Source organism: Tachypleus tridentatus, chromosome 11 (genome assembly GCF_004210375.1).
Source record: "Tachypleus tridentatus isolate NWPU-2018 chromosome 11, ASM421037v1, whole genome shotgun sequence".
Lineage (NCBI taxonomy): Eukaryota > Metazoa > Arthropoda > Merostomata > Xiphosura > Limulidae > Tachypleus > Tachypleus tridentatus.
Genome location: NC_134835.1, coordinates 67,450,531 through 67,462,532, shown reverse-complemented (window position 1 = coordinate 67,462,532; position 12,002 = coordinate 67,450,531). Strand labels below are relative to the sequence as shown.

At 31.0% G+C, this 12,002-nt stretch overlaps 1 protein-coding gene across 1 annotated transcript in view; it reads right to left on the bottom strand.

Moving 5' to 3' along the window:
- Window positions 1-12,002, bottom strand: part of LOC143232370 (protein ECT2-like) — a 70,635-nt gene that overhangs the window by 20,476 nt on the left and 38,157 nt on the right. The window contains exons 9-14 of the mRNA XM_076467713.1: window positions 9,881-9,999; window positions 7,212-7,274; window positions 5,003-5,240; window positions 2,715-2,854; window positions 1,578-1,766; window positions 1,265-1,375 (exon numbers count right to left, since the gene is read on the bottom strand). Coding sequence (XP_076323828.1) covers window positions 1,265-1,375; window positions 1,578-1,766; window positions 2,715-2,854; window positions 5,003-5,240; window positions 7,212-7,274; window positions 9,881-9,999 — 860 coding nt within the window. The remainder of the gene's footprint in view (window positions 1-1,264; window positions 1,376-1,577; window positions 1,767-2,714; window positions 2,855-5,002; window positions 5,241-7,211; window positions 7,275-9,880; window positions 10,000-12,002) is intronic.

The following is a 12,002-nucleotide window of genomic DNA, read 5'->3' as shown; positions in this document are numbered from 1 at the left end:
GGGGTTGGACCCTCTCCTCCCCTTCATGGGTCACCATGCATGGCAAACATGTGGGTGGATGTTCAGATCCCAGAGAAAGTAAACTGAAAATACAGAACCTTCTCTGGAAGGTTCCCCTTACCACAAACAAGCATCCACACCAAGTGGCAGCTATTTTTAACGAGTTCAGGTTATATTTTAGAAGCCTGGATTCAATAAATACTAACAGTCATCTATTTCATGAGAATTGAGTACATAAGCTAGTTAGTTCACATAAGGAGTTAAGCAACACTTCTCAAAAATAATTGTATCCATTTAATGACAGTGATATCTGTCATATAGTTTCACTACTCAGAAAATGTAACATGCAAGAAGTAGCTTTTAAATGATAAAATCTCTCTCACGCATGTACACAAATTATAAAAAAGAAAATATGAAGGATTGCCAATGGAAAATCACTTGAATATATGGTATACTATTCCTCACATTCCATGTATTTATAAAAATGAAGTTATACTTTTTAAGAGCTGTGCATCTAATAAAGATTTTAACATAAAATTAACTAATGTATTTTGCTCGTAATATTTTAACTCGGCAGGATAGAATATATGACGTACAGATGTACATATCTAATGTAGTAAACAGTGTAATGCATAAGGTGAAACATGAATGGATGACTCACAATACTGATGTATTACACAGAACTATAAATATTATGTTCTTAGAGTAGAATTCAAGCAATAATCCCCACCAGTTAGAATTTCCAATGTCTAAATGCACAATGAAAGCATTTCAATAACCCACACAAGTGTGGACTTCAGAGTTTTATACCCATAATGAAACAAGTGTCAACTTATGTGCACAATAGGGAATTAATTTCGTGTAATGTTTGTTCTGACAGATATTAAAAAGGTATTTGTAGAAGTAAACCCAAACACACTGTGATGGAAAGAGATTTTTAATACTATTTTAATATTTTCCACTTATTAGACTATTTCTTATACTACATATACACACTACACCCCAAATATAGAAATTACCTTTGTACATCATGTTTGCTAACCACAAGTTGATAAAGCACGTTTAAGTTACCATATCTTTTATCTTACTTTCCATTTAACTACTTTTACATGAATTCATAGTGTTACACTACATTTACAACACTGTATTTTAATCTAAACTTGAGAACTTGGTCAAATAAATGCAAGTTATGTGAAAATACTTAAAGACAGATATTGCTGAATATATTACATTAAATGAAAGTTAATGTTTCAAAGCTCCTTACCTTAAGAAAAGCATGAAATCTTGGTTTATTCTTATCACATTGAAGAAGCATCTCCTTGGTCTTCTCAAAAAAATTTACAAATGGTGGATAAGCTCTCATGAGATCACCAGACTGTAAGTTTATTTTTAAAAAAATAAAAAATTTGCATATAATACAATCAAAATTGTTCATGTACTGCTATAAATTATTTTCCTAAAGCACAATTAAATTTGAAAATTAAGAATTCAAAAAAGGCAAGGACATCAAGCAAAGGCTAACAAACAAGTATTTATCAAACGGGGAAAAACAGCAAAAAAACATAAGTTGTTCTTACGTGCTGAAGAATAAGATTGCCTATACTATGTTCTTCTTTCCAGTTCTGCATTAAAGTTGCTAGTTCTTCACGAATTTTTTTGTGAACCTCAAATATAGGTGGTAAATTTCCAAAAATGATTTTTGTCTCTGTAGCATCTAACAGTGATCCACCAACTTGATCAGGTTGTTCCAATGGTTCTTTAAATAACTAAAAATGGTAAAATAAAACTTGTAAAACTAACTATCACAGTTTTTAACTCAGTAGTATTTCAGAAATTCAAATAAAATTAAACCTATTATCAAGTATTTAAGGGTATTAAAGTATTCACAGATGTAAAAAAAAATATATAGTGGAAAAGGACACTGTATTATCAGTCTCCAAAGTTACTTGTGCAACAGATTTGCCAACCACATTCTTTCCAAAACGTTTTCCTGGCTTGCATGTGTATAGGTATAGTACATTGTTATTTTACTTTACCTCATAATTTTACCCAATCATTTTACGAGGTAATAAAATATTCACAAGAAACTTAAGTTTATTATAGCAAAGCAAAAGATCTTCAAATAAGAAAATTGCCACTTGATGGTAGGTAATAAAAATGTTAAACTTATTAATTATAAAAGCATTTCATTTATCCTATAATATAAATATTAACACAAGACATAAAAACATTAAACAACAATTGTCAGATAAAATAACTGACTAACCAAGACATCATAATGAGCCAATAAATGGCATAGATAAGCAGCATGATTGGAGTGCATATGTAGGTTAAAAAAAAGATTAGAAGCACAGTTTTCTTTGACTTTCCATCCAAGATAATTATTTAATTTTATTTGATTTTCTGACCACCTTCTAAAGTTTTCCCAAATTTCAAATTTTTATGGCCATCCTGCACACACACATATCAAGACAAAAATTAGAAAGTGCATTTACCACTTAAATTGTTCTTCCATTTAACAACAATCATCTAGTAATGTCAGCAACTTCTGCAATGTTGTTTAGTCTGAAAGCATTAATTTTATCTAAATCAAAAATAGTAAGGTATAAAAGGCAAGAGCAGCTTGTCAATTTTTAAACTTGTTTTTATAGAATTCAGTTATTTAACAATGTCTTTAATAATTACAATCATGACTAGAATTTACTGATACTTACTGTCACAATGGTGCTCAATATTCCTACATAATTGGTTTCTGTTTGTAGTAGTTCCATGCATACCTGCTGCCGATGGGTCATTGATTTGAGTTCTACTGGACTTTTTATTAAAGTCTCTGATGGAATATCAGGTGGTCCTTCTGTAAAATCACAATGATTTAACTACACTATGTAACACAAATTTTGTTCCTGGATAGTATGTGTTATTTCTTAATTGCTTATATTGTATAAGTACAGAAAATGGCCATTATTCCCTTCAAACTTTACTTTTGTGACCTGGATAGTGAAATTTGGAAATTAACCTATTTTCTATTTAAAAACGGGCAAACTTGCACATTTTCATTTACATAAAGTCTGAATAAAACAACATATGAATCAAAATTTACATGTATTTATACTAAAGTCTACAAAAATGTTTAGAAGTGAGTAGTTTTTCGAGATTTGCAACTGTAATGTAAATCACTTTCATGTATCAGCCTCGAAATATAGTCTCCAATCTTATTTTTGTTATACGCTCCTTGGTAGTGGCATTCAAAGTCTAGTATATCTTGGTGGAAGCACTCACCTTGCTCTGCTGAGTATGCTCCCATGTTCTCCTTGAATTTATCAAGATGAGCATCAAGGACTTTCAGGGACATCTTTCAGCCCATTTTGCCGTAGTTCTTCACCAGAGCCTCAACCAGTTCCACATAATATTCAGCCTTGTGATTGCCCAAGAAGCCCAGAACCACTGCGACAAAGCTGCTTCTTGGGGAATTCTGTGCACTTCAGGATCTTCTTTATTTGTGGTCCAATGAAAACACCAGTTTTGACCTATGCCTCAGACAGCTTAGGGAAGAAGTCTCAACAGTACTTGAAGACTCCTTATCAAAAGCCATGACAAATTGTTTCACAGGGCTCAATCTTATGTGCAATGGTGGGAACAACACCTTCTAGAGGCCCACACTTGATATTATGTCTCCCTACAAAGAAATTGGTCAGTTGTGGCCAGTGCTTCCTGTTGTAGTGCACTGCAGTGTCCCTGGTGTCCCAAAGGCAAAGATAACAGGAAAACTTGGTAAAGCCTCTTTGGAGACCCATCAAGAATGCCACCATTCTGAAGTCTCCAATAACCTCCCAGCCATACTCATCATACTTCAAAACTTCTAGCAAGGTTTGACGCTGTTGTATTCCTCTTTGAGGTGCACCGAATGAGCCAGAGGAAGAGACTGATACTTATTCCTGTTATGGAGCACCACAGCTTTGAGGCTTCTGGATGAGCTATCAATGAAAAAGCATCACTTGTTTGGGTTAAAGCCAATTTCAATTGCCTCACACAGACTAGATACATTGTGGCATAAGCAGACCCCACTTTGGTGAGTGAAGAAGCTTGAAAATGTCAGTGATGCTTCCTCTGACTTGCAACTTGCACACTTTCATCTAACAAATCCTACTCCTTGAGCCTAGATGTCAAAAGCTCAGCATTCGACTTTGTTAGACCAAAATCTCTGATCAAGTCATTGAGGTCTCTTTGGTTGGGGTAGTATGGGTTTCTCTCACCAGATGCACCTTTGAAATTCTAACTTGGGTCTTCAACATCTTCCTCCTTTCCTAGAAAATTATTGTAAGTTCTACAACATTCTAGAAAGTTCTTGAAAATTCCTGTAAGTTCAAGAAAATTATCTATCAGCTACTCAGCACTGAATCTACCTGGAATGTTCTGGAAGATGGGTAAATTAGAAAATTTCATTACCCAGGTCACAAAAGCAAAGTTTGAAGAGAAAAATGGGTCTTTTCCATTTACTTCAGGCATAAGCAAATAGGAAATAACACTTTCTTCCCAGGAACAAGAAGTTAAAAGTTTGTTACATAGTGCTATCAGATAGGTAATTATAATCTCTGTAAATAAAAGAAATGTTAGTTTCCAAATATTCTAAAGTTACAAAGGATGTTTATTGTAAGTCAATATTTTTAAATTGTTTATTTAAACATAACTATGACAATGTAATACATGAAATTAAATCTGTAAAGTAAGAAAAATATTAAATATACATTTGTAATATATAAGTATAAGATAAAATTTTAATTACAAAACAAACCTTTATATACAAGTAAAATCATTTTTAGTAACTAAAGATTCTTTTATACCACAGTATTATAATAAAATGTTGACAAGATTTTAAATATAAATATTTTAAAGGTAAAAAAAACATTTAAAATTTTTCTGCCTTTACGCTTAATAAGAACAGAATTTGTAAAACAATTACTAGTTAGTTTTAAATGGAACTATGCTACAAAAAAATTCTTACCTAAAAAATCAGGTGAAAATGTAGCATCTAAAAAAGAACCACTAACTGATAAGCTCGCTCGCTCACTGGAGCGTCGTTTGTGTTCTGGGGCTCCTACTAATGGATCTATTTCTTCCTGAGCCCCTTCTAAAGCTAACTGGTGGGCAACTGACTCTTTAAGTCGTTTCCTTTTGTACCCTCGAGAACAGGAGACAGAAAGATTTGTCCCTCCTCCTTTTAAGGGAGTTGTTAGAATGGGCTGAAATATAATCAATCTATTAAATTTCCTTCAACAACCTCGAATTATAAAAATTAGAATTATATTCATATTTATTTATTTTTGAAATTTGTTAAAAGTGGGAAAAATTTTCAAAATAATAAAAAACTAGTTTCTAACGTAAGTAATCAATCTTCCTTGAACATCTGAACAAATACAGTAAACAAAAGTATATAAGTGGAATTTACTTGAATTAACTCTGGCCTCAGTTTGCATACAAGAGAGCTCTCTTTTATATGGAGATTGTTCATTCTGGACCATTGTTAATATTTAAAACAATCCTAGTGTATGACTAAATCACATTCACTTAGGATGTGTGTTCCAGTACACTTAACCAATTCACAAACTTTTAATTTGCATATTCCATTACACAAATTGACAGCTTCCCCTTAATACAATTAATATAACTGTACTAAAAGCAAACAAAGACAAGTACATTTATAAAATAAAATATTTGATAATGATAATTCAGCAAGTGAATACAATCATTAAGTCTAAAAAAATAAAGTTTTGTAAATGATAATTCATATTAATACTTTTTGACATTCTCTGCAAAGCATATTTTGTAATTATTTTTTTTTATATTCAGAAAGTATTTACCAATATCTAGCAAAGTTATAACTTACTGCTATTTAATAATTTTGTATGTAGATTGTTTGTAAATAACTCTTTGAACAAGCACAGTTTTAAGTATTTGATCAATAACATGTATGGGAAAATCATTTTTGCATAACAATTCTTTGATATTACAAAATTCTTCATGTAAGACAAAATAAGACTTTAATCAGATTGTCTTTCAACAAAGTGGGTATAAGGCTTCCAATGTTTAAATGCCATTTCGTAACTTTTTTTTTTTTTCTTCTGGTATACCTCACATTTGTAGTTACTATCACTGTTATGAATCAGTCTGTTCAAAAGTACCTATTTTATTCACATCCAACAGTAAATTTGTAAAAATGTAATAAAAAATTCATTATCATGAACAGTGAATTTATTGTTCATGCACTCATGAAATATGAATCAATATTTCTAAATAAGGTGAGTCTCCTATGTACCAATGAGAGTATAGCAGTTTCAAAAATTAGAGTATTCCAACCATTGCTTTTCATGACAACAAAGAAAATGATTGGCCAAAAAAGTTGCCAATTGAATCTAATACTCACAGCCACTAACCCCCATTAACCTGCTCACCATGCACAAAACAAAACTATGTAATTGTAAAACTCAAAATTTTAGAAATACTAATTTGAAAATACTCCAATCAAAGTCAGTAAAAATCAAATCAGCATTTAACTGTATATTTCCTTCTTAAGGTATAACTATATTCAAACAGACTATAAATTAAAGTTCCTGTAAAAAACACTGCTATCAAACTCCAATTACTGTATGTAAAAATCAAGTAAAGTTTAAGTTTCAATATTTGAAACTGTAGATTGTAAAGTACATTCTTTATTTATGAATTTTAGGAAGACCATAAAAAATTTGTGGACGACTATTTGATGATTTGATTTTCAAATGCTTACAATTTATAGTATTAGTTTTCTTTAGTTTAAGTAAATACCTTTGAAATATAGCCTCTCTAGTATCAATAAAATCATGATGTAATAACAACACAAAATTATATTAAATCATTCAAAACATCTTCAGTCTTTTATAAATATTCCTTTTTATCCAAAATTACTACATTATTTCCTTTATAGATCTAGAGATGACTTCCATTCTTCAAAGTTATTCATTTTTCAGAACTTAAATTTAAACATTTAAACTGAGGTTGGAGATGAACTAAATAATTCCACTCTTAAACTACTCTTTGTTATAACATTTATTATTTTGCTGTAATGATGCAAATAAAACACTATGCACATCATAAAATTAAATTAAGCCATAAGAAAGCTAAAAGTGAAATGCCAGTTAAACACAAGTAGCTACTGTTATCTCTAAATAAATACTTACTTCTTTGTAAACATAAATACTTTCATCTGCACATGCATCCATCTGTATACTGGCCCAAAACCACTAAAATCATAAAATAAAAGTTGAATTTTGAATGGAACCAATATCTTCTAAAAATATAACACCACACAACTATTTATACAAACATTTTTTTTTTTTTTACAGGGAATACTTCTGAACATTTCAGTGCAATTCCTTCAAATATTTAATTTAGCAAAATTATATTATTATACAAGAACATACTTCTACTGACAAAATCATTTACTGATATTGTAATAGTAAAAACACACACAATTTGTGATGGGTTCAACTGTCTCCTCACAGCTCACAAGGACCTAGTACATTGAGCACACACTTCAATTATTACAATTACTTCTTCAGCTACCCCCAAGAAGAGTACCAAAGAAAAAAAAAGAATTTTTAGAAAATCTGCTCACAATACCTGGGCAGATACGAAAAGTTCAATCTCATTAGCTTTTGTGATGAACAGAGTTTCAAACAATGATGTCCTCCGGGTTTTGCAATGGGCTCGGAATATAAAATTCAATATCTCTGAAAATGCACTCTTACACCACCATCACACCTAGGTAAGCTTCCATTCCATGTGTATTTTAACCCACCATATTTTTGCAAAAATTAAGTATGATGTGTGGATGACAAGGGCAAACAGTACAGAGACAAGGTAGGGATGGATACACAAAACCACAAAAAATCTTATTCAATGTTCACTCTTCTTTTTTTCAACAATTTCAATGAAGTATGTTGATAAGTGAGCATTTATTTTATTTTTATAATTCAATGATAATATATATTACTGTTATCATATCAGTTTTGTTATTTTCTTTTTTGTTACATATGTAGAGTTCTCAGATATTGATATTAATACCATACAACTGGCTACAATAGCATTAATCACCAATGGTCATAATCTTTATTTTTTGGAACTTACTACTGAGGAACCTACACTAAGGAAAGAATATATGAAAAATGTATAGCTCTACCATCCCTTTTGTATTCTTTTTGGTACTACCATTTCCAAATCATTTTACATTTACAAATTGTTTTTTGACTGAAAGTTAGTGTATTCTACAAATGTAATAAAATTTAAAAATTATTTGTATTGATTAGTTTACTCCTTTACTTCATGCATAATACAGGGTTGGCTCTCTTATACACTTATTAATGACTTGTTTAACTTGTACTGAACACTACTGTGCTTAGAAATATCTCATTACCAAGTACTCTTAAAATGAGTTTTTATCATACTATAGCTATAAAGCATTTGTAAGGAGAGAAAAGAGAATGATGAACACTTTTGCTCTTTAGCTAATTTCCAATTCTCCACTTTAACAACACTTTCTAATATTATTAGAAGTCTCACAAGCTGTGAAGCAGTTAATAATGCCAATTAAATGCTCAAATAAAACTATAGTTATAACTCAACTTTAGCAGTTACTTGTAAGAGTTATAGAGTAACAGATTAAATGGCAGCCAATTTTCTTTGCTCATCCTCACACACTAAGCTCTACTGTACTTAGTAATGAGGAAACCCAAATCTATAACAACAATTCAGATACAGATTCAGTTTCAAAACAAACTTTAAAACTTCCACCATGCTTCTATGACCTATCAGAGGTATTTCCTTGGCAGGGTGCTATGCCATATACAAGAATGTTGTACTGGCATCCCAAGTCTGTTATCAAGTTTGGTCCTGCTATCTCCAGAGCTGAGATGTTACAGATGCACATTTAATTCTACAAGTTAATTTAACCATATAAACATGAACAAGGATCAAAGTGTAGATGATACAATCTTTTATGGAATACCATTCAGTGTGTCATTATTGTATTTGATGTCAGAGCTATAAACTCTTAATTTTACCCTACACTGCTGATGTAGTTACAGTTACTGATAGATATAATACCAGATACTACACACACACACATATATATATATATATATAGGGATACTGAAATATGCTGTACATATGCATTTTACATGTCCTTGAAGTTACACAAATGCAATATGCAAATTGAATGATGGATTAAATATTATCATTCTTGACATGAGCAACACCTTGCACTCCCTCTAACATTTCAGTATGAATCACACTAATGGCACCACTTTATATCATATATATCTTCAGTACAAATACATTTGTAGCATGTCTGAGTTTTTCTGCACAAGAGACTTGTAGATTTGACTAAGAGCATGCCACATTTCATGAAGAAACACAGTGAATTTGGATTATAATCAACATTTCTTTCCTAATACAGGGTATATCCAATAGACTGACCATTTACATATTATGGTAACACAATACTGCACCTTACTACAACTTTATAACAAGTTTCTTTATATTATGCTTGCTCATCTCCTATTACCCACATTTATATTTTCTATAGTCGTTAAACTGTTTGATAACATTTTTAAAAATTCTATTTTTAATGTTTCATTGCTGCATAAATTACACCAAATTCAAAGTTCAATTTTTTAATCCTTTGAACTGCATAACCACAAGTTGTATCACTTTACCAGATATATCATGGTAAAACTAAAATATCTTTTGAGTGTTTCTTTATCCGTCATTTCTGGCTTAACTTTTCACAAGTATATTACATGAAAAATTCAAAGTTTTTTAAAAGTAAATCAGAATTATCAGTATATACCTCCATTTTAACCACATATGCTTTAGGACTGATGCCATCAGGGACAACAACAGATGTTCCCATGTCCTCCACAACCACATGTGAACAAGCAGATTCATTAGGCTCTGTAACTTGCCCTCCTGATGTCAAAAGAAATACCAATTAACTATCTATCCAATGATTCATTCAATATGTAAAAATATTTATAAATTTAAAAGATTTCACACTCACCTACTTGAAATGTTTCTGGTTTCTGTATTTGACCTTATGTATTTATGTGACAAGCAACATTCATAGATATTTTGCTAAACTTTAGCATAAAACATGTTCAACATTTTCAAAAACTTACATATCTTGATATGAAATTTAAGATGATACATCAGTCCTTCATATTCAAAAAATTCATATGGTTTGCAAACTGTTGCCATATATTAATTCTTTGTTTGCAAAAGTGTACAATAAAAGTTCAACTGTATGAACTGTACTGTTTTCTATCAATAAAACAAAGTCTTCCTAGCTAAACTAAAACATATTCACAGAATGCCACTAAACAACAATAACCTCTAATCAATGAGGCAGCCCTTGTATCATGCAGAAAATAGTCCAAATACATTTCAACATATCAAATTTCCTGAAAAATATTCTTGCAAGTCTAACTTTGATAATAATTAATATCCAATTTTGTAATTTAAACTTTAAAATACTGACTTAGTTTCCCAGTTACAAAACAGGAAATACATCATTTTTTAGGGCAAGGTCATTTGACCTTGGACCTACACTCCTTTTCAAGGCAACAAGGCAAAACAAAAATCAGAGCTTTAAGACCACAGTACACATTAATGTTAATGGAAAAAAATAGTTTCCAAATTAGTTTAGTAAACACAGGGGCTTGAACAGGTGACATATCTTTCCAGATTATGTTTATCAGTTAGTAAATATTAACTTTAACATTACACAAGCTTTAAGATTAAAAAACAAAGTATCATACTGATCTAAAACACTGTGACCTTAACAAGATTCACAGATTTTGTTCCCTTCTGATCCCAAATGACATGACCTGAAAATCATATACAGCTTTTAGGCAACTATTTCCACTGTAAGAAGGAAGAAATAAAATACCTGGAATAGAGAAGAATTTTAAAGGTTTCTAGGATTTGACCTATGGTGGCCTTACAAACCCTGAACAAATTTTAGGCATCTCTACTCACTTATTAATTTATACAATTGACAAACATCAGACTTACACATAAAGAGAACAAGTTCTTTATAAGATTTCTAGCTTTTGTCCCTTCTGATTTTAGTCCTAAGAATTATATACAACTTTTATTCACCCCTATCCACTAATTACTTTATCTGACTTTTAGAACAATCAGATGAATCCTTGGGAAAAGAAGTTTAAAGGCCTAATTTCTATTAGTAATATTCAATCACAACATGTCTGACAACTTGATCAAAATTAGTTAAAGGGTCTCCGAAGAGCAGCCGCTTGAAAATTTTGATTGACAGTCAGATAGATCGAGAGACACACTGCCATAGCATAAGGTAAACATTCTACTTCCAAACAATACCATTATTAGTACTTTTTTGCATAGCTTCCAAAACAGGCAAGAACCAATAAATGTAAAACTAGGTTAACACTGCAGTGCAGTACATGATCATAACCTATAAATCAAGTGTCACATGTTATGCTACTATTTGTAGTTCAGTAATATTAACCCTACCTAGCTAATATAGAACTTTTTGGTGGATTTGTACATAAAATATACTGAATTGAATTATTTCCCTTTATTTTCTAAACAAGATTAAATTTTGAATAGCCATGGCACTTCAAATTATTTTAACAAGAATTAGAGCAAATTCATATACAACTTTTTTTCCCTTTTTATTAGCTATATTTTGTTATACCAGCACTAACAAGCATGGTGTATGAGTATACCCAATTTGAGTCTATTACTCATCACAATCTTTATCATCTTACCCTCAATTTGAAATTCTTTTAGGCAGGATCAGAGTAAATTCATCTATGAACCTAAGTCATTGTCAAATACACCAATTGATAGTGTCTGACCTCTCAAGTTCAAAACTGTAATTAAATCTTAAAACAGTCAAGAGGTGACAAAGGTATGAGCTTAAAGTTTTTAAA